At 47.9% G+C, this 21,246-nt stretch overlaps 1 protein-coding gene and 1 long non-coding RNA gene across 8 annotated transcripts in view; both read left to right on the top strand.

Annotated features, from left to right (window-relative positions):
- ST3GAL4 (ST3 beta-galactoside alpha-2,3-sialyltransferase 4) overlaps positions 1–14,045 on the top strand; it is a 41,210-nt gene extending 27,165 nt beyond the window's left edge. For 5 of the 7 annotated variants that reach the window (XM_074303837.1, XM_074303834.1, XM_074303838.1 and 2 more), the window contains exons 2-11: positions 7,713–7,788; positions 8,073–8,142; positions 8,774–8,854; positions 9,152–9,249; positions 9,673–9,733; positions 10,611–10,706; positions 11,047–11,236; positions 12,383–12,526; positions 12,720–12,863; positions 13,305–14,045. In XM_074303837.1, the coding sequence (XP_074159938.1) occupies positions 7,773–7,788; positions 8,073–8,142; positions 8,774–8,854; positions 9,152–9,249; positions 9,673–9,733; positions 10,611–10,706; positions 11,047–11,236; positions 12,383–12,526; positions 12,720–12,863; positions 13,305–13,391 (987 nt within the window). In that variant the 5' untranslated portion in view covers positions 7,713–7,772 and the 3' untranslated portion in view covers positions 13,392–14,045. The remainder of the gene's footprint in view (positions 1–7,712; positions 7,789–8,072; positions 8,143–8,773; positions 8,855–9,151; positions 9,250–9,672; positions 9,734–10,610; positions 10,707–11,046; positions 11,237–12,382; positions 12,527–12,719; positions 12,864–13,304) is intronic. The other 2 variants (XM_074303840.1, XM_074303835.1) reach the window with 1 other exon arrangement.
- Positions 14,046–17,687: 3,642 nt separating this feature from the next.
- LOC141563153 (uncharacterized) lies at positions 17,688–19,078 on the top strand. The gene is made up of 3 exons (XR_012488351.1): positions 17,688–17,897; positions 18,731–18,879; positions 19,000–19,078. It is a non-coding gene; the product is annotated as an uncharacterized LOC141563153 (long non-coding RNA).
- Positions 19,079–21,246: the final 2,168 nt, after the last annotated feature.

Here is a 21,246-nt window from a genome sequence, read left to right as displayed (position 1 = left end):
AAACATTTTGGCACATACAGGTCCCTTTCCCTTCTTTAGTATTTCCTTGGGATATAAGCCCAGGAGTAGTATGGCTGGGTCAAAGGGTATGCACATTTTGATAACTTTTTGGGCATAATTCCAGATTGCTCTCCAGAATGGTTGGATTCTTTCACAACTCCACCAACAATGCATCAGTGTCCCAGTTTTCCCACAGCCCCTCCAACATTCATCATTATTTGTTCCTGTCATCTTAGCCAATCTGACAGGTGTGTAATGATATCTCAGAGTTGTCTTAATTTGCATTTCTCTGATCAATAGTGATTTGGAACACTCTTTCATATGAGCGGAAATAGTTTTAATTTCATCATCTGAAAATTGTCTGTTCATATCCTTTGACTATTTATCAATTGGAGAATGGCTTGATTTCTTATAAATTAAAGTCAATTCTCTGTATATTTTGGAGATGAGGCCTTTATAGAACCTTTAACTGTAAAAATGTTTTCCCAATTTGTTACTTCCCTTTTAATCTTGTTTGCATTAGTTTTGTTTGTGCAGAAACTTTTTAATTTGGTGTAATCAAAATTTTCTATTTTGTGATCAATAATGGTCTCTAGTTCTCCCTTGGACACAAACTCCTTCCTCCTCCACAAGTCTGAGAGGTAAACCATCCCATGTTCCTCCAATTTATTTATGATTTCGTTCTTTATGCCTAAATCTTGGACCCATTTTGATCTAATCTTAGTATGTGGTGTTAAATGTGGGTCCATGCCTAGTTTCTGCCATACTAATTTCCAGTTTTCCCAGCAGTTTTTGTCAAATATTGAATTCTTATCCCAAAATTTGGGATCTTTGGGTTTGTCAAACACTAGATTGCTATTTTTATTCACTATCTTGCCCTGTGAACCTAACCTATGCCACTGATCAACTTGTCTATTTCTTAGCCAATACCAAATGGTTTTGGTGACTGTTGCTTTATAATATAGTTCTAGATCAGGTACAGCTAGACCACCTTCACTTAATTTTTTTTTCATTACTTCCCTTGAAATTCTCGACCTTTTGTTGTTCCATATGAATTCTGTTGTTATTTTTTCTAGGTTATTGAAATAGTTTCTTGGAAGTCTGATTGGTATAGCACTAAATAAATAGATTAGTTTAGGGAGTATTGTCATCTTAATTATATTTGCTCGTCCTATCCAGGAGCACTGAATGTCTTTCCAATTATTTAAATCTGACTTTATTTTTGTGTCAAGTGTTTTGTAATTTTGCTCATATAGTTCCTGACTCTCCTTTGGTAGATATATTCCCAAATATTTTATACTATCAACCGTTATTTTGAATGGAATTTCTCTTTGTATCTCTTGCTATTGGATTGTGTTGGTAATGTATAAAAATGCTGAGGATTTATGTGGATTTATTTTGTATCCTGCAACTTTGCTAAATTTCTGAATTATTTCTGATACTTTTTTAGCAGAGTCTTTGGGGTTCTCTAAGTATACCATCATGTCATCTGCGAAAAGTGATAATTTGATTTCCTCATTTCCTCCTCTAATTCCTTGAATCTCTTTCTCGGCTCTTATTGCCAAGGCTAGAGTTTCTAGTACTATATTGAAAAGTAATGGTGATAGTGGGCAACCTTGTTTCACTCCTGATCTTATAGGGAAAGGCTCTAGTTTATCGCCATTACATATGATGTTTACTGAAGGTTTTAAATATATGCTCCTTATTATTTTAAGGAATAGTCCATTTATTCCTATACTCTCAAGCGTTTTTAGTAGGAATGGATGTTGGATTTTATCAAATGCTTTTTCTGCATCTATTGAGATGATCATATGGTTTTTATTAATTTGATTATTAATATGGTCAATTATACTAATAGTTTTCCTAATATTAAACCAGCCCTGCATTCCTGGTATAAATCCCACTTGGTCATAGTGTATTATCCTGGGGATGATTTTCTGAAGTCTTTTTGCTAATATCTTATTTAAGATTTTAGCATCAATATTCATTAAGGAGATTGGTCTATAGTTTTCTTTCTCAGTTTTCGATCTACCTGGTTTAGGTATCAGTACCATGTCTGTGTCATAGAAGGAATTTGGTAGGACTCCTTCAATCCCTATTTTTTCAAATAGTTTACATAGCATTGGAGTTAGTTGTTCTTTAAATGTTTGGTAGAATTCACATGTAAATCCATCTGGTCCTGGGGACTTTTTCTTAGGAAGTTGGTTAATAGCTTGGTCTATTTCTTTTTCTGAGATGGGACTATTTAGACTACTTACTTCTTCCTCTGTTAATCTGGGCAAGCTATATTTTTGAAGGTATTCTTCCATTTCATTTAAGTTATCGAATTTATCGGCATAAAGTTGAGTAAAGTAGTTCCTAACTATTGTTCTAATTTCCTCTTCATTAGTGGTGAGTTCACCCTTTTCATTTTCAAGACTAACAATTTGCTTTTTCTCTTTCCTTTTTTTAATCAGGTTTACTAAGGGTTTGTCTATTTTGTTGGTTTTTTCATAGAACCAACTCTTAGTTTTATTAATTAATTCAATAGTTTTTTTACTTTCAATTTTATTAATCTCACCTTTTATTTTTTAAATTTCAAGTTTTGTGTTTGTCTGGGGGTTTTTAATTTGTTCCTTTTCTAGCAATTTGAGTTGTAAGCCCAGTTCGTTGGCCCTCTCTTTCTCTATTTTATGCAAGTAGGCCTGTAGAGATATAAAACTTCCCCTTATTACTGCTTTGGCTGTATCCCACACATTTTGGTATGATGTCTAATTATTGTCATTTTCTTGGGTGAAGTTATTATGTCTATGATTTGCTGTTTTACCCAGTCATTCTTTAGTATAAGATTATTTAGTTTCCAATTATTTTTTGGTTTATTTTCCCCTGGCTTTTTACTAAATGTAATTTTGATTGCATTAGGGTCTGAAAAGGATGCATTTACTATTTCTGCCTTTACTGCATTTGATTTTGAGGTTTTTATGCCCTAGTATATGATCAATTTTTGTATAGGTTCCATGAACCGCTGAGAAGAAAGTATACTCCTTTCTGTCTCCATTTAGCTTTCGCCAAAAATCTATCATATCAAACTTTTCTAGTATTCTATTTACCTCTTTGACTTCTTTCTTATTTATTTTGTGGTTTGATTTATCTAATTCTGAGAGTGCAAGGTTGAGATCTCCCACTATTATGTTTTGCTATCTATTTCCTCTTGCAGCTCTCTTAATTTCTCTTTTAAGAATTTAGATGCTGCACCACTTGGTGCATATATGTTTAATATTGATACTACTTCATTATTGATGCTGCCCTTTAGCAGGATATAATGCCCTTCCTTATCTCTTTTAATTAGATCAATTTTTGTTTTTGCTTGATCTGAGATGAGGATGGCTACTCCTGCTTTTTTGGTTTTGCCTGAAGCATAATAGATTCTGCTCCACCCTTTTACTTTTAGTTTGAATGTATCACCCTGTTTCAGGTGTGTTTCCTGTAAACAACATATAGTAGGATTCTGACTTTTAATCCAGTCTGCTAACTGCTTCCTCTTTATGAGGCAGTTTGCCCCATTCACATTTATGGTTAGAAGGACTAGTTCTATATTGCTTGCCATCCTATTAACCCCTGCTTATGCTTTTCCCCTTTCCTTCCCTTTTACCCTCCTATCCAGTATTAAACTGGTAAACACCACTTGCTTTTCCCAGCCCTCCCTTTTTAGGATCCCTCCCCCACCTTAAAGTTCCTCCCCTTATTTTACCCCTTTTCCTCAAAATTTCTATATTCCCTTCCCCTTAGTTTACTCCTTCCCTTTCACTTTTCAATGAAGTGGAAGAAGTTTCACCATAAATCGAATATGTCTATTGATACACACTATGTTCATCTCCCTCCTTTCTTTCTCTCAGATACAATAGGTTACCTTTGCCTCTTCATGAGATGTAGTACCACCACTTTACACTTTTTTATGATATAATTTCCTTTCCACCTCTAGTTTCTAAGACAAATTATACATTTGTTCTTTACATATTTTTTTGGCAGAAGTATAGTTCTCAAGATTTCTTTTTACCTTTTTAGAAATCTCTTGAGTTCTGTATTTGAAGATCAAACCTTTTATGTAGGTCTGGTTTTTTCATCAAAAATAGATGGAATTCATTTATTTCGTTAAATGTCCATCTTCTTCCCTGGAAAACGATGCTCATTCTTGCTGGGTAAGTTATTCTTGGCTGCATACCAAGTTCCTTAGCCTTTCAGAATATCATGTTCCAGGCCCTTTGTTCTTTTAATGTGGATGCTGCTAGATCCTGGGTTATCCTTATTGTGGCTCCTCCATATCTGAATTGTTTTTTTCTAGCAGCTTCCAGTATTTTTTCCTTCGTCTGATGGTTCTTGAACTTGGCCACTATATTTCTTGGTGTTTTGATTTTAGGGTCCCTTTCAGTAGGTGATCGATGCATTTTTTCAATGTCTATTTTACCCTCTGTTTCCAGAACGTCTGGGCAGTTCTCTTTGATAATTTCCTCGAAAATGGTGTCCAAGCTCTTTTTTTCCTCACATTTTTCAGGGTGTCCGATTATTCTCAAATTGTCTCTCCTGGATCTGTTCTCCAGGTCTGTTGTCTTTCTGATAAGGTACTTGACAGTCTTTTCAATTGTTTCATTTCTCTGGTTTTGCTTGACTCCCTCTTGGTTTCTCCTTGAGTCATTCATTTCTACTTGTTCCAGTCTAATTTTCAATGATGTATTTTCTTCACTCACTTTTTTTTTACATCTCTTTGTAATTGTCCAATTGAGTTTTTATCTTCTATGGAATTTTTTTTCCATTTTATCCATTTTATTTTTTAGAGAGCTGCTTTCTTTTTCCAGCTCACTAATCCTGTTTTCCTTGGAGCTGTTTACCTTTTCCAGCTCATTAATCTTGTTTCTCAATGATTTGATTTCTTTATCCACTCTGTCTTTGAATGCACGGGATGACTTCTCCAGGCTCTCTTGCCAAGTTTCCCTTTCCTTTTCCCATTTCTCTTCCAGCTCTCTTGTGAGAGCCTTTTTGATTTCCTCTATGAGGTTCTTTTGTATTGAGGAGCAGCTCATATCCCCCTTAGGGGGTTCCTCTGGGGACAGTCTGTTTTTAGTCTCCTCAGTGTTTGAAGTCTGCTCCCTCTCCATACAAAAGCTGTCAATGGTTAGAGCCCTTTTGAATTTTTTGTTCATTTTGTCAGAGCTGGAATGGAAGAAAACAAACTGACAAGAGAAACAATTGGTCTGTTTTGGGGGGGATGGGGCTGGATGGTATTAATGGGCTTCCTCTACAGACTGGGGGAGACAGCAGAGAGCCACCAACAGAACAGCAATGACTGTACTGAGTCTGCGCTCTGAGGCTCCGAGAACGCACCGAGTCAGTCCAGGTGGGGGTGGGGGTGGCTGGTCCTGAGAGAAGCTGGCTTTCTGGGGTTTTAATCTTCACCTCAGGTGTTTACACCCTCTCCGCTGCTCCTGGCTTGCTGCCAAGACGGAGTATCCACACTGGGGGAAAAGTCTTTTCTCAGAAAAGGAAGAGATTGTACCCCTCCCCCTCCAGTCTGACCTGTGTGAGCTGCCAGTCTTGCTCTGGCTGCCTGCCCTCAGTCTGCGCCCAGTCTGATTGACCCTCCCCCGAGCAAACACAGACCTTTTCTGGCGAATTTAAGGATGTCTTCTCTTGGTGATTATTTGTGGATTTCTTTTCTGGTCAAGCATTAAGTCAGAGGCTTGTCATGAAGTAAGTTCTGAGAGAAAACGAGGAGCTCAAGCAGCTGTCTGCCTCCACGCCGCCATCCTGGCCGGAAGTCTCAAGAATTGAGTCTTAAGATTTGATTTGGGGAAGTAGAAAGGAAGGGAGGGGGCAGTGGGAGCAGGAGGGGGAACTTGGTGAGTTGGGGACAATGACTGGACTAGTCTGGCTCGTTGAGAAAGTCGGTATCAGCGAATCCTAGCAGGTAAAATTGAAGCCTGATTGTGGAAATTCCTGACTGCTTGGCAACATACATTCCTGTTTAATGATGATTGTAATTTGACAGTCATCTTCTTACAATGCAAGTTGGACCCTACCACCCTCTTATTCACCAAAGTACAATTCTGTATTACCTCCAGAATTGAATAGAAAACCCTTTTTGACTAATATTAATCACTCATTTTCAGTTAACTCTAAGTGACTCCTTATTATCTTCAGGACCAAATAGAATATCCTCTATTTAGCTTTTAAAGCTCTTCATGCCAGACACCCCTTCTTACCTTTTCAGTCTTCTTACATCTTAATCCCCTCCCCATATGTTTCAGTCCTGTGACACTGCCTTTTCTAATCTTCCTTACGCACAACAGTCCATCTCCCAAGTCCATGCATTTTCACTAACTGTTCCCCATTTCCGGAAGTCTCACCTGCAGCTCCACACCCCAGACATACTCCTTCTTTGAGTCTTAACTAAACTACTTTGGGCAAGAAGACTTTTCCTGATCCCCCTCAGTTCTGGTGCTTTCTCTTTGAAATTATCTTGTAAATCTCCAGTTTGTATACTGTTGTTTAACACAGTACCTGGAACATAGGAAGTGCTTAATAAATGTCAACTTACTACTGACTGGTCCTTTAGCCTGTCCATAACAGGTTCAGTAGTTATATAGCTTAATGGGAAAACTCTCCTTTTGAAATCAAGAAAAAACCTGGGTTCTTAGTTCCTAAGCTTCCTTGACCATGTGCCAAGCATTTCTCTTTCAGCCTCAATTTCCTGGGTTGTAGATGGGCAAATTGATTCTTGTACTACTTATTTAATAATAGGGTTGTCATGATTTGGAAGGTAAATTACAAATTTTTAAATGCTCTGTCTCTCTCTGTCTCTGTCTCTCTCTGTCTCTCTATGTATGTGTGTGTGTATATATATATATATATATATATATATATATATATGCTTATTCTATACATCCTCTAAATCTCCTGGTTAGGATTTTGGTCAGTCAGTTCAAAAGAAAATAAGTAAGATTGTGCTGGACTGAAAGGGAAGTTGAAAGGGAGGTACTTGCTTGGGGCATAGGGAGTATCCTCGTGGCTTGAACCCTGGAAAGGCCAACAGCCTCTGAGCCATTGTTTCTGGGTTTTCTCTCAGTGGGAACTTTTCGGAATATTTCTGCCTGCCATCCTGCTCTGATTTCTTGTCAGGGACAACGATAGCTGACCTTGGGTGGTCGTCTGCGTGGTGGGAACGTGAATCCAACCCTTGCCGGTCTAGTTTAACTAAGATGGTGGCCGTCTCCTGCCACACTGATTCCTTCTAGGGGGGCGAGCGGGGTGGGGAAGAGGAGAAACTTTCTTGCTGCAAAGTGGATGTGAGACAACCCACATTTGTCCATAATACCTGAAAGCAGAGCTGCAAGTCAGAGGGATTCAGCTACAGATGTTAAAGCCTGAGTTCTGGTTTTTACACTGGGCGGAAAAAGGCCTTTTCTAGACCAGTGGTTGCCCTCTTAATTTGTCTCCTAGGATGTCAGAAAGTAGCTGAGGGAGGGGGAGGGAGAGGGGTCCTCAGTAAGGTAGGATTTGGAACTTAAGATATGGAGCAGGCAGTCAGCTAAAATCTAGGCCCAGCCCCATACCTCCTCAGGGTGGGGAGCTGGCAGGTGGGCAGGGAAGCAGTCAGCCAGCCCATAAGTATGGTCTCCTCAGAAGGTCTAGAAATTAACTTTCTGGAGCTGAACAAACACCTGTTTCTTTCTTCCCAGGTGGCCCGAGGCAGCCGAGATGAAAGCTCTCCTTGGGAGCCGTGCTACCTGCTGAGAAACATGATCAGCAAGTCTCGTGAGTGTCTTCCCTGATGGGGAGGGGGCGGTGACCCTACATCAGTGGGGTGGTGCTGCCTTGTAGATTAGAGCGGACCATTTCTTCAGGAACGAGAGAGAAGGGAGCCCCTTTTGTATTGTACGAGATGTGAGAACGTGTCCATCTTGAGTTGAATGAGCTTGCTTGGCTGGGGTGCGGGTGGAAGGATGTCAGTGGGAAGGAAGGTGGGTGTGACTGGGAGAGGTGGGAGCGGGGCCGTGGTCCCACGCCTCCTCTAGTCTCTTTGGATGTCCTGTCTGTAGGCTGGAAGATCTTGGCCGTGCTGGCTCTGTTCCTGGTCATGGCCTGGTACTCCATCTCCCGAGAAGACAGGTACGTGGTGCCTGAGGATAGCTTTTATCTCCATTACATTACTTTGTCCTCCCCCTCAGACTCCTGAGCAACTGGTGGGGAATGGAGGTGGGGCAGGGGCAAAGCTGAGAGCCGAGGAGAAGCTGACGCCTGACAAGGCTGTGCTTGGCCGGTAAGGGGCACGTGTGCAGCAGGTGCTCCCCGTCACCCCCTCTCCGTCTCCTTCTTGGAGAAGTGGAAATGAGGTGCTGTACTACCTGCTTCCAGGGCTGTGCCACGATCAGCCCAGACAACTTTTTGCTTAGAAGGAAGTTAAAGAGCTTTATAGATTAAGGGTTGTCCTTCAGATGTCCCCTGAACAGGGGCGAGCCTGGGACCCGTCCCCGCCATTGGCCAGGATCTGGGGTGGGCCTGTAAGAGTAGGGCTTGGGACGCTCTCTTAGGCCTGGGAGACATACAGTGGGGACACAGTTCTCCTCATGGCGCTTACATCCTACTGGCTCAAGGCTCATTCTCTCTACGTCCTGGACGTTTCTAAGAGTAGCCCTAGTTGGACCTGTCAGGTTGGGGGGCAGTCTTGGGTGCCAGGCTCCCGGTGTCCTTGGCAGGAGAGCAAGGGAGCCCCTAACTCCTTTCCCTCCCTCTGTTCTAGTTTTTATTTCCCTGTCCAAATGGAAGGGCTGAAGTGCCCCCAGGGTGAGGTGGAAAAGAAGGCTGCTCAGCTGATTGGCAAGTATGTGGGGATGGGGTGGGGGGAGAGGGAGGGGCACTGTGGGTAAAAGTCGAGGGCGGGGCTGATTTCTGGGTGAGCTGGCAGGTCCCCTGTGAAGATGGATCCATTCCTAGTAATGGCAGCCTTGTGAGAGTTGTAGGGAGAGTCAAACTGCGAGTCTGAGAACAAGGTGGGCTGGGGCTGGTGGGCCAGCCAGTGGGTGTGGGAACGGTGCGAGGCAGAAGCCTGGCTCTGCTTTTAATGGGTGGGTGCACTTCACCCTTCCCTTTCGCCCCCTTCCTCTGCCCGATGCTGTAGCTACTCTCGAGACCAACCCACCTTTTTGCAGTTGAAGGATTTTTTCTGGATACAGACAACTTCCACCTACCAGCTGCCTTATGGTGTCAAGGGGAGTGGTAAGTGCGAGTGCTTGGGCTGGGCTGTTAACTCCATTCTGGGGCTCGCTTCCTTCTCTCCTGGTTCCGATCTTACACGTTGTTCTCCACGATGCCAGCGGACTTAGCCCTGAGCCGCAGAGGGACTCTCAGTGACTCAACCAGCAAACGTTTATTAAGTGTCTCCTGTGTGCCAGGTTATCTCCTAGCTGCTGGAGATGGAGAAGCAGAAGCCAAAAAACCCTGCCCTCAAGGAGTCTTCATTAGTGCTGGTGTGCATAGAATAAGAGAGGCATCCAGCTCTAGAGACCTAAAGGGAGGAGCTTAGCTGGGCTGTTTGTGTGTGTCAGGAGAGACTGCGATACTGGGGGGAGGAGAAAGAAAGGGGGGCCTGGGGACCACGCTGCTGCTTCTACCACCTCCCTAATTCTGTTGTTCTTGCAGAAGATGTGCTCCTGAGGGTCCTGGCCATTACCAATTATGCCATGCCAGAGAGCATCCAGAAGTGAGCAAACCCCCCCTCCCCTCGCTCCCTGTCCCTTTAGTCTGTCCCCGCTGTAGCACTAAGTGCTGCCCCTCTTCTCTTCTCCATCCTCTCTCTGTCACTGCAGTCTGGGGCTGTAGGTTACTTCTCTGCCTTGATCTGTGGGGACACAGTTCTCCTCAGGGCGCTTACATCCCACTGGCTCATGGCTCATTCTCTCAACATCCTGGATATTTCTAGGGGTAGTCCTAATTGGACCTGTCAGGATGGGGGGCAGTCTTGGGTGTGGTTTCTGGTCCTGGTATAACCCTTCCTATCCTTGGTTTTCTTCTTGCCCCATCTTGAGGCATTTGTGGCCACAGATCAGTTTCAGTTACACCTGGTCCCCCGAGTCAGAACCAGGCCCAAAGCCAAGTCTCCTTTTCTCCCAGGTGCGCCAGGTCTGCCAGTCCCCATGGTGACATAGACTGCTGTAGGTGTCACCTTGGTGACAGGATGGAGATGGGTAGAAGGATGCTTAGAAAGTCAAGAGCAGAATTCTACTGATTTCTGCCATTCATAATACTCTCCCTGTCTCCTTCATTTTCTTTTCCATCCCCAGTTTCTCTTTCTCCTTGTCTGTCTCTCTCCACTAAATCTTCCTTTTCTTCTCCTTCCTTGGCACCCTTGAAGTCCAATCTTAGGAATTGGATTCCAATTGGATGCCAGGTACCCCTGGGACTCTGTAGTAAACCCTGTGGGGAATTCTGATTAATGAGACTGAAGGGGGGGTTGAGATTTTGGCACTTGTCCATGATGTGTTGACGAGAGGGGAGTCAGTAATTGGTTGTCTGGCTGTGGCGGGGGGTGGAGGAGGGAGCAGGTAGGGTTCCCTGATACTCTGCCCACTCTGTGACAGGTTGAAGTGCCTCCGGTGCGTGGTGGTGGGAAATGGCCATCGACTAAAGAACAGTTCTTTGGGGAACACCATTGACAAATATGATGTGGTCATCAGGTTGGTGCCGTGTTCTGGGATGTCTTTCCCAGCCTTCCTCCTGGAAGTGCAGGTGGTAGCAGCCACACTTGTGTGTCTGTCCAGGAGAGGGGCCACCTCCTCACCTCGGAGGGATCACCTCAGCGCCCTTGTGCTCTGATGATCTAGTGACTGTGGGTGGACCTACATACATTTCTTCCACTTATGTGTGGTCTTGGACAAGTCATTTTTGTCCCTGGGCCATCTATGAAATGAGGAGTTTATTGTTGTTCTTTTAAGTCTCTTTTATCTCCAAATCAGAGAATGTAGGGGACAAGCAAAATCCCCATGAATGACGAGCAGACCGTTTCCTCCATCCCAGGCTGAACAACGCTCCAGTGGTTGGCTATGAGAGTGACGTGGGATCCAAGACCACCATGCGTCTGTTCTACCCCGAGTCTGCCCACTTTAGCCCCAAAGTGCAGAACAACCCTGATACCCTCTTGGTGCTGGTACCCTTCAAGGCGATTGACTTTCACTGGATTGAGACCATCTTGAGGGATAAAAATCGAGTAAGTGCAAGGACCCTGCAGAGTAGGGTAAACCGGAGATCAGGACCTGCACTCGGAGTCAACCTCCACTCCTTCTATGCCCGGGATTCCAGCCCTGGGCCTCTGGAAATCAATACATAATTACTCTCCCTTTACCTGGGGTCGGTGTCTAGCAGGCTGGTGTCCCAGGCCTTGGACCTGCTGGGGAAGATTGGCAGAGGGTGGAAGGTTCCTGAGAGGAGTAGAGGCTGTAGTAGGTATGGAGTGAGAGTGGGAGGCAGGCCCCCAGCACCGGCCTTCTTCCCCTTCCCCCACAGGCATTCCTGGGGCTTGAGAGCTGTCTGCCTGAAGGGAATGAGCTCGCGCGTTTTCTCTCTCTCTCTCTCTCTCTCTCTCTCTCTCTCTCTCTCTCTCTCTCTCTGTCTCTCTCTGTCTCTCTGTCTCTCTCTGTCTCTCTCTGTCTCTCTCTGTCTCTCTCTGTCTCTCTCTGTCTCTCTCTGTCTCTCTCTGTCTCTCTCTCTCTCTCTCTCTGTCTCTCTCTCTGTCTCTCTCTCTCTCTCTCTTGTCTCTCTCTCTCTCTCTCTCTCTCTGTCTCTGTCTCTGTCTCTCTCTCCTCTCTCTCTCTCTCTCTCTCTCTCTCTCTCTCTCTCTCTCTCTCTCTCTCTCTCTCTCTCTCTCTCTCTCTTTCTCTGCTCTCCTCCGGGAAATAGAAAATTCCATGCAGATAAGGGCCCTTATCTCTAACTTATCTTGTCCTGGGAGCCGGACTGCAGTTTAGAGCTCTAGGGGATCTGTGGTTCACTCCCTGGGAGATCTTTTAGGAGATTCCACAGCCCCCCACCCAGGGCATTTTCTGTGCCTCCAGTCCCTCTGGGGAGGAGAGTAGGCTACTGGGCTTGTCTCGGCAGAGACAGAGAACAGCTGTCTTTACTGTGACCCAGGCTGTACAAACTAGGACAGCTTCTTGCTGCTTCCCCTCACTGCCTGCCCTCCAGCCCCCTCTCTTTTCTCCTCCCTCCTCTCCCTGCAGGGAGCCCCTCTTTCGGCTTTCCCCTGCCTTGGGGCTGGGCTCCTCCACCTCTCATCTCAGACCTATTTCTCCTATCATTTCCTCTCCCTCTGCCATGCCAGGCTAAAGCCTACTCTTTAATTCTTCTCTTACTCCAGGTGCTAAAGGGCTTCTGGAAACAGCCCCCCCTCATCTGGGATGTCAACCCTAAGCAGGTTCGGATCCTTAACCCCTTCTTCATGGAGGTCACTGCTGCTAAACTGCTGAGCCTGCCCATCCGGCCATCCCGGAAGATCAAGCAGGTGACCAGCTGCCTGGGAAGGGGAAGGCAAGCAGAGGGGCGGTGGGATGGGTTGGGGTCCTGCACCTGGAAGCAGCTCAGAGGGATGGGACCTGCCCTCTGGGGCTATGAAACCTGAGGATTTCTTCCTAAATCCTTTCACTGCTCCTTTCCTCCCACTCCCCACTTCCCCCTAATCCTCCGCCTCCTCCCAGAAACCCACCACCGGGCTGCTGGCCATCACGCTGGCGCTACACCTCTGTGACCTGGTGCACATCGCCGGCTTCGGCTATCCGGATTCCTCTAACAAGAAGCAGACCATTCACTACTATGAGCAGATTACTCTCAAGTCAATGTCTGTGAGTCTCAGACCATTTCTTGGGGATCCCTGCCATCTCTTATGAACTTTAGCTAGGGAGAAAAGGAAGTCAAGGCCGTGGAGGGAGTGATCGATGAGCCGGGAGAGAAGGGAGGGGCGCGGCGTGGGGGCAGGTGGTCCGGTTCCTCAGAAATGGGGGCCAGGCTAGTGCTAGGGTAAAAGAGAGTCCGTGCTGGGGACACCGCACCTAGCCCCGGCTCGGGGGGAGAACCAGGAGATGTGGCTCCAGACCAAGGTTCCCTCTGCACTGGGTTACTCGTGATTTACAATCCCAGCCTTTTTTCTATTGAGGAGTCAGGACCTGGGAATGAGGGAAGTCCTCCGGGATGGTGATCGTGGTGAGAAGGGACTTTCATGGGGACTGGAATAGGACAAAGAAACCGTGTGAGTTCCTAAGTGTGTTCTCTTGAAATTCCCAAAGGCTTCGGAACACAACGTCTCTCACGAGGCCCTGGCCATCAAGCGGATGCTGGAGATCGGAGCTGTCAAGAACCTCACTTACTTCTGACTTGGACAAGAGCTGTACCGGGCGGTCTGTCCACCTTATTGCCAGAGGAACCACTCCTGCGTGGCTATGGGGAACCCTGGTGCTTGTGAAATGCACTTGGACCCCTCTCTCTTCAGCTGCAGGAGGCGGGCCCCGGGACTGGCCAAGAGTGGGTTGGGGGCAGTGCCCCAGGCTACACCTGAGAAGTCCAAGGCCCAGCAGGTCATGAGGCCGTGGAGTCTTAATGAAGAATATGGAGTTGGTGCTTTCATGACCACTTTCCCCACTGGGGCCAGGAGACTGTTTAATGTTCTATTTAATTGGGATATAGGGGGATGGCAGGAAGAGTCGATGCCTTAGCCACATGGGAGGGAGTTATGGGCTGGACCCATAGGACTCCCTGGAAGAGAGAACCGGGCCTTCATGGGCACAATACAGTATTTTTTCCATTTTTTATACCCATACAAATGTGATGGGGCCTTTGAGGCCTGGACTTAAGAGTACTGACAGCCCGAGAAGTAGGCACAGATTCTGAAAATGTGGTTTGGGACGGGGGCTGCTGCCTCCTAGCTGGCATGGGAGGAGAACGCAGGCATGCAGGGCTTCTTCAGGGGAGGGCCCCCTTTTTTGAAATAGGTTTATGAACCTGTCATTAAATATTTTTCCTCAAAGGAAGATGGAGTCACATTTTATGATGAGGTGGGAATGGGATGGGGGGGGGGTTCCGGTGGCAGAGGGGTAGCTGTAAGAGCCAAAGGGATAGCTCCCGTTTTTGGCACGGGGCAGCAGTCTTGTTGTTTGTCATCTTCCCAGCGTCCTTGGGGCTGGGAATGCATGGGAATCAGGCTTGGCCTTGTTGTGGAGGGAGTGTTCCCTCTCCCCCGCAGCTTGTGCGAGTCACGGCCGGGAGCTCTGGCCAGAGCCCGTCCCCGTGTTCAGAGCTGCGCTGCCCACCGTGTAGCGTCAGGTTTGGATTTCTGACAGCTGCCTCTGCTTCCTAAAGGGCTGGAGACTGGGGGCCCAGGCAACAGGGCAGGCGACGAGGGTGGGGCAGAGCCTACTCTCTTCCGCTGGGCATTTGTGCCCGCCCTGCTTATCACTTCACAGAATCCCAGGACGGCAAGCGTGCTTTGGAGAGTGGGGAGGACTCCCCTTGTCTTGATGCTCCTAATAGTCAGAGCTGGTGCAAGCCAGGTGCTTTGTGCCAGTTCCAGGAGGTGACGGGTAGGAGAAGGCAGGGGGCTGGGTCAGGCCAGCGTTCCCATCTCGAGTCTCGGCCCTTCTCGGGCTGTGCATGCTGCTGCCGCTCTCCCTCCACCCACTCCTCCGGCCGTCACTGCCGGCTGCCAGCTGGGCCTCCTGCCACCACACATCTGGGCCCATCTGTCCCGGAGCGGGCTGGGACCCACAGCTGTGTTCTTGGCCTTTCCCAGGCTCTGGGAGGTGGCCAGTCCCAGGCAGGACAGACGGAAGGGCTGGAGAGAATTCCTGTGGGGATGTCGGGGTGTGTGTGCATGTGTGTGGGGGGAGGCCCTGATCCCAGGGAAGAGGAAGAGGAATCCTGACCACAGAGCAGGGGTGCTTAACTTGGGCTCAGAGACTCCGGGAATTTGGCTGCAGAAAAGTTTTATCCTTATTTTTACTGATCATTGACTGAGATTTAGCATTTCCTTCAATTGTATAAAAACATAGTTCTGAGAAGGGCTTCTTCGGCTTAACCAGATTGTTGGAGCAGACCGGGGAGCAAACAAGGCAAAGAATCCCGAGCCGAGCTTCATGAGGGGAGGGTTGGACGCCTCTCCCCGTTTCAGACAGTGCAGACATGGCTTGGACCTACTTCACGACCACCCATTTGACTTCCCAGCTCCCCAGCTAAGACCTTCGGGGACATCAGCGCCCACCACCCACCACGGGGAGTCCTGGGGGGCAGGCCCTCTCCTGGCGGTGCCTCGTCAGTGCTGGCATCTAGTACCCCGCTTCCCCTCTGTGGGACCAGCAGGAAAGGCTGCTCTCACATGCGATCCAGCTGTTCTGGACTCCGGCCACAGCCCCTTACTGAATGTGCCTGAGTGTGAGCCAGAGATCCGCCCCCATCACGGTCCTTAGCTGTGCAACACACGCACGCTCACACAACCCACCCACATGCACACAGCACACACGTCCGCCACAGCCCACCACACACAAGCACACCCACATGTACACACGCGCACACATACACATGGATATACGCACACAGTACACACTCACGCCACACGTATGTGGCCATGCTCCCACAATAGCCGCGGAGAGATCCGGGCGCACGTGCACAAACGTTCATTACTCAGCCATGGGGGGGGGATCACGTGACAGTGGCTTTGGGGAAGGAGCCACACTTGGGTCGGGACGCATGTGTAGGAAGGTTCCCGCTCTGAAAGGAGGAGGAAACGGTCCTTTCTAGAACCGCTCCACGATAAGTTGAAGGAGCTCGGTGCAGAGCCTCACACCTCCCCCTTTCTCCCCCACCCCCTACTTCTTGGGACAAAGCCGCCGTGTCCTGCCTGCGGGGCTCTGGAGAGGAGCCGGAGTGCCCCGGGGGTCCTTGGAGACAAGTCTGGGGGGGAGTTTTCTTTTATTATGCTGTTTCCCTTGTGAGGCCATCTAGAAGACACTCCTGCAGCTCAATGTATGGTAGGTGGGAGCAAGAGGGAACGCAGGGAGAACCCTGGGGAGGAAAGGTGACCCCAGGAATCCCAGCGGGGTTCCGGGACAAAGGTCAGGGGGCTGGGTTTTCTGTTCCGGTGTTACCAGTGCGATCTCGGATGAGTGTCCCAAGCAGCTTGACCGTAATAAATTTCAGAGGTGCAGCCCCCAGTGCCCTTGGAGGGTTCTCCGTCTTTCCAACACAGGGAGTTTATAGAGCTATAAAATCCCAACTCTGTACCTCCTCCTCTAATTTAAAAAGTCTCAAGGTCAAAGGGTCCCAATCGCAGTATGGGCGGGCACCAGGTAGCCGACTCAATCACTAAGGCCTGCGCCAGGCCCTTTCTTTTCCCTTCTCCATCGAGTGCGGGACACAGGGCTGGTCACATCCGAGCCCGCTCCCCCTCCCCCTCAGGGAGGCTCTGCTGTGCAGGTCGCGTGGGGGGTGGCATACCGGGCCGCCGAAGCCTCCAGGGGCCGTCTTGGGGGAGGGTCACGGGTCCTGGGAGCTAGCGTTCCTTTGGTCATTGCTTTAATTAGCCGGATGAATCCCTCGCCAGCTTGTCTGGCTTTGATTAAGCCATGTTCTACTCCCACGTCGGAGAGAGGGGGAAGGGGCGCAGGCCGAGCCAGGAAGTGAAGCCCGGAGGGGAGGGGACGTTGCACTTTTGGGGCGGAGAAGGGAGGGGGCGAATGGGACCAGAGATCTGGGGCTGGAGGGTATGAAGAGGTCACCAAGTCCAAACCCGCAATTTTACAAGTTAGAAGGAGGAGCGGAGGCAAGGAGGGGGAGGGGAGTTTAATTACGCGGGCGCGCCCGTTCTGTGGGGGTGCTTTGAGTGGTGGACCAGCGCCCAGTAACATTTCCGACCACCTGCTGTCTTCAAAGTCACCGGAGTCTGGTGTGGGCGGCATGCGCTTGCGCAGTCCCGGGAGGCAGCTTCGGCCCGCGTTCTCTGCCCGCTTGCCCCTGCGGCTCGGTTCCGGAGGGTGGGGGGCTTTTTAAGCCTCAGCACGTGCTCGGGGGCCCAAGTTAGAGGCTCCTCCCGGGCCTGGCGGCCGCGGGAGAAAGAGCAGCCCGGGCGCCCCCAGCCCCGAGCGAGGGACCCCGGCCCGCGCAGGGGCCAGGCTCCCCTTTGCGCACCGCCGCCGCAGCGGGAGTGTCTCGCCTTGGAAACTGCAGCCTTCCGTGGGGGGCAGCCTTTATTGCCAGTCCTTTCAGCTTTCAGTAAAAATGTGCACCCAACTCCTGCCCTCCTTCGTCCCCAAACCCCGGCTCCGACAGTTATGGCTCGGAAGGAGAAATAACGGGGGGGGGTTACCTCTAGGGGAGAGCGCCGGGCTGGTGACTCGGCTTTGATGGCTGAAAGTGCGCCCCAGAGTTCCCCTCAGAAATAGATCGCCCGCTCCCCAGGGCAGCGCCCAGCGGGGGGGGGGGGGGAAGGGGGAGGGCGGGCGGAAATGGCGCGGGGAAGATGCTCCTGCTCTGGTGTGCGGCGGTCCAGCTGAGAGAGGGAGAGGATGGCGGGTGAGGTGGGGGGCGGCCCGACGCGATCGAGGACAGGGCCCAGTCTGGGTGCCCCGTAGTAGAGGGACCGAAGCGAGCGGGGGAGCGACAGACCGCGAGGGAGAGGTGACGTCATGGGAAGATGGAAGACTGGCGGAGGGCTGGAAACGTTTAGCCTGGAGGATGTTAGCCCATAGGCAGATCACTCTTAATATCTGAAGGAAGGACTGTTACGTGAAAGAAGGATGAGATTGGTTCCGCCTGGCCCCCGAGGGTGGGACTGTGGCGGGAGGATGAAGAGAAGCAGATTGTAGCTCGGCAAACGGAAAAACTACTGCCAAGTAACTAAGAGGGGTCCAGAACTGAAATGGGCCGCCTGGGGGTGGGGGTCTCCGGAACTTAGCGCAATACAGTCCGGCTAGGAGAGGGCGGCGAGCTCCCGACCCCGGAGGGGTCCGAGCGCAGCCCGCTGGCTTGGGAGTGGACGCTCTGAGCCACCCACAAGGTCCTTTGGGGCCTGCAGTGAAAGGCCCCTTCCAACGCTATGGATTTATGAAAAATTATGAATAATTATTAAATGTAGATTTATAATTATGAAAATGATCCTTGGCGCAGGGAGTAGGTGCGACGTTTAAAGGTCCGGTTAAAAAAGAGACTTGGGGATATAGGAGATGGATGCCATTGAGTAACTACAGGATTCTAGGAGAAATTGTGTGATAACTTTGTGTAAGAACTAAAAGTGAGGGAAGTCAGACCAGTAACGTGACCTCAGGCCTCTCTGAGAGTCGCGGTGCCCGGCACTGGGAGTGATCATTCCTGTGCACTCTGCCCTGGCCAGACCGCGCACGGAGGGTTCTGTCCGAGTCCACGGCCCCACTTAAAGACATGCGTACATCATCAAGGAGCATTCAGCTGGGGGGGGGGGGGGTGACCTGGCAGGGGAAGATGAGGATCAGCAGGAAGACCCGGAGGAGAAAGGACTTCGGGCGCTTTTAGACGTCTTGTTTCCGAAGTTTTAGAGGGATGTTGGGGTTAGATTTCTGCTCAGCCCCGAGGGGGGACAAGGAAATAGCAGAGGAGCAGAAGCTGGGGCAGGGGGAAAAGGACAAACAACTTTAAACCAATTCGCTCTAACACCTAAGGATTGCCTTAAGTCCTATGGTCTTCCTCCCAGAAAGTGTTCAAACAAAGGCGAACGGCTGCTTGTCCGACTTGCTGTAGGGCGACTGTACGAGGTAGTCTGAGACATCCTTTCTGACCGAGATTCTGTGAACTGACCCTTATACAAGTAAAGACCAGGCGAGGAGAGCGCTTGTGAACAAGGTTTGTGAAACACTCCCGGGGTTTTGGAGAGTAATAATAAACTGCATCTTATATAGTGTTTTAAGGTTTTGATTTTCACAGCAACCCTAGGAAATAGATGCATCATTTTCTATTTTGCAGATGAGGAAACTGAGACATGAAGAGGTGAGGTGACTTGCCTAGAGCCGCACAAGTAATAAATGCCTGTGATTGGATCTGAGCTCTGCTCTTCCCGGTTCCACTGATTGCGTCCTATCAGGGAAACAAGCAAACTTGTGACGGGTGATGAAGGTGAGGGATGATTTTGCAATCACAAAATTTCAAAAGTCTTCTTATGCTAAAATTTTTTGTTATATTTAGCATCTCTTTGGTGTTCCACCAAAATAAGTGCCCCCTAAGACCCATGTTTAGCAATTCAGTCTAAGGAATCGGTTATTTATTTATCATTGGTTTCCTTTTAAGTGGTTGCTGTTGACCCTTTTGGATAGGCGGCATTTTGAGGTTGTAGGATGTGTCCAGTGCTGGAAATTTCCTATGCTTGCAATCTCATTTGAGGGGGGAAATCATTTTGGAATGAAGTCATTGGGGAAAGGAAAGTTCCGTCTGAATTAATTGGGAGACTTATCTGTTCATGAGAAGGGGAAAAAGAAGGAGGAAAACAACAGCAGCTTTGGGAGACTGAAATACTCTCACAATTATAGAACTTGTTCAAGCAAAAACTTATGAATTCTGGAAAGTCGAAAGTCTCATATGCTATTTCAAGCTTCCAGAGAGGGCCAAGCTTTTCTCCACTGAAAGCAGGCATGGTTCTTTCTCATGTAGGGTCTGCAATACTTGCAGTGCAACAATTTGAAGGAACCCCAAGAGCCCCATCTAGTGAGTTGCTGTGATACTTCTACCTACTTAAAAATTCTAATCATCAAAGGAAATTCTCATTCCAAAATATATGAAATGCTCTATTTACATACAATGCTTAATTCACTTAAACTGAATAATAACTAACAATAATAAACTGGTAAACTTTAACTACTTAACAGAAAATCAATTTGTTCACATTTATTCAGGGTCAATTACTCTGGATCTTGTTTGTCTAGGGCAGTGCTCCTCAAACTTTTAAAATAGGGGCCAGTTCACTGTCCCTCAGACTGTTGGAGGGCCGGACTATAGTAAAAACAAAAACTCACACTCTGTCTCCGCCCCTCAGCCCATTTGCCATAACCCAGCAGGCCAAATAAACGTCCTCAGAGGGGCCTCATCTGGCCTTCGGGCTGTAGTTTGAGAACCCCCTGGTCTAGGGAAAGTGACAAAAGCAGGCAGATGGGAGCTCTCTTCATTTTGTAATTAAAATATGCATGTAGGGTTCTCTGCAAAATTTGCTTTCCAAGTCAATTTTTGGGTGATTTCACCTTGGGGGCCTTCTTATCAGCATTGCTTCCAATAGCAGCATTATAAATTTACATTTAAACATCAGGCACCATTCTCATAATATTGGAAGAAGATTGGTTAGGCCAGACCACCTGAACTGTTCTTCTTGCCTGAGCAATTAGAGGATGGTCTTTCAGGATGGATAATCTCATCCATGAGGACGAGTTACACAAAAATATGTGGAATTTGTCTTCAGTTACCTTCATTTTCAAAGGTTGGGAAAGGAGGTCAACTCCATTCAGACTCCTAAGGTGACAGAGAAGTGAACCTCAGATCTTGGAGAAGACATTCTTCTAGGTTTAATTTGCTTTATCAAGATTCTCCCTAACCTTCTCACCTATACCCTCCCAGAACTTAAACTTGTAGCATGGGTAGTGAATGATCAAACTTGACTCTGGAGCTGCTATATCCCTCCGTCCCAAAAGATTTCTGCAAACTCCAGGCTTATTCTAAGAGTTTCCTGGGCGTATGTGTGTGTTCACGCAGGTGTCTGTGTCAAGGTGAGATAATATAGTTGGTAGAGAAGAATTTTTTCAGTTGTACGGCACCTCCTCTGGTGAAATAACCCTTTTCTCTAGGAAAGAGGAAATATTGCCTCAGAATGTTGTGTTTATTCATGTCTTAATATAAACTTAGGAAATGCCTTTCAGACACTATTGTTGAAATGACTGGTATATGAGGAACTCTTACTTCATCTTCTCTTGTAACAGGGTAACTGACGGGTAGCATAAGAGGAAAAATCCTTAAGAAATTGAGAAAGGAGATTTTTTTTTTGGTGGGGAGGGCAGAGTTTTCAAGAATTAAGATGCTTTGCTTTTTTATTTTTTATTTTTTGATTTACTTTAGGAACTTTAAAAAAAAACTAATTTTGTCTAGATTGAATTCTGGGAGAAGTTAATTTATCTCAAGGTAAAAATAACTAAGGGAATCTGAGTCACCCCTAGGATCCTGGTGTGGTAGTGG

Source organism: Sminthopsis crassicaudata, chromosome 3, assembly GCF_048593235.1.
Source record: "Sminthopsis crassicaudata isolate SCR6 chromosome 3, ASM4859323v1, whole genome shotgun sequence".
NCBI classification, from domain to species: Eukaryota; Metazoa; Chordata; class Mammalia; order Dasyuromorphia; family Dasyuridae; genus Sminthopsis; species Sminthopsis crassicaudata.
The sequence above is the reverse complement of the archived record's forward strand: the minus strand, read 5'-3'. Positions and strand labels throughout refer to the sequence as shown.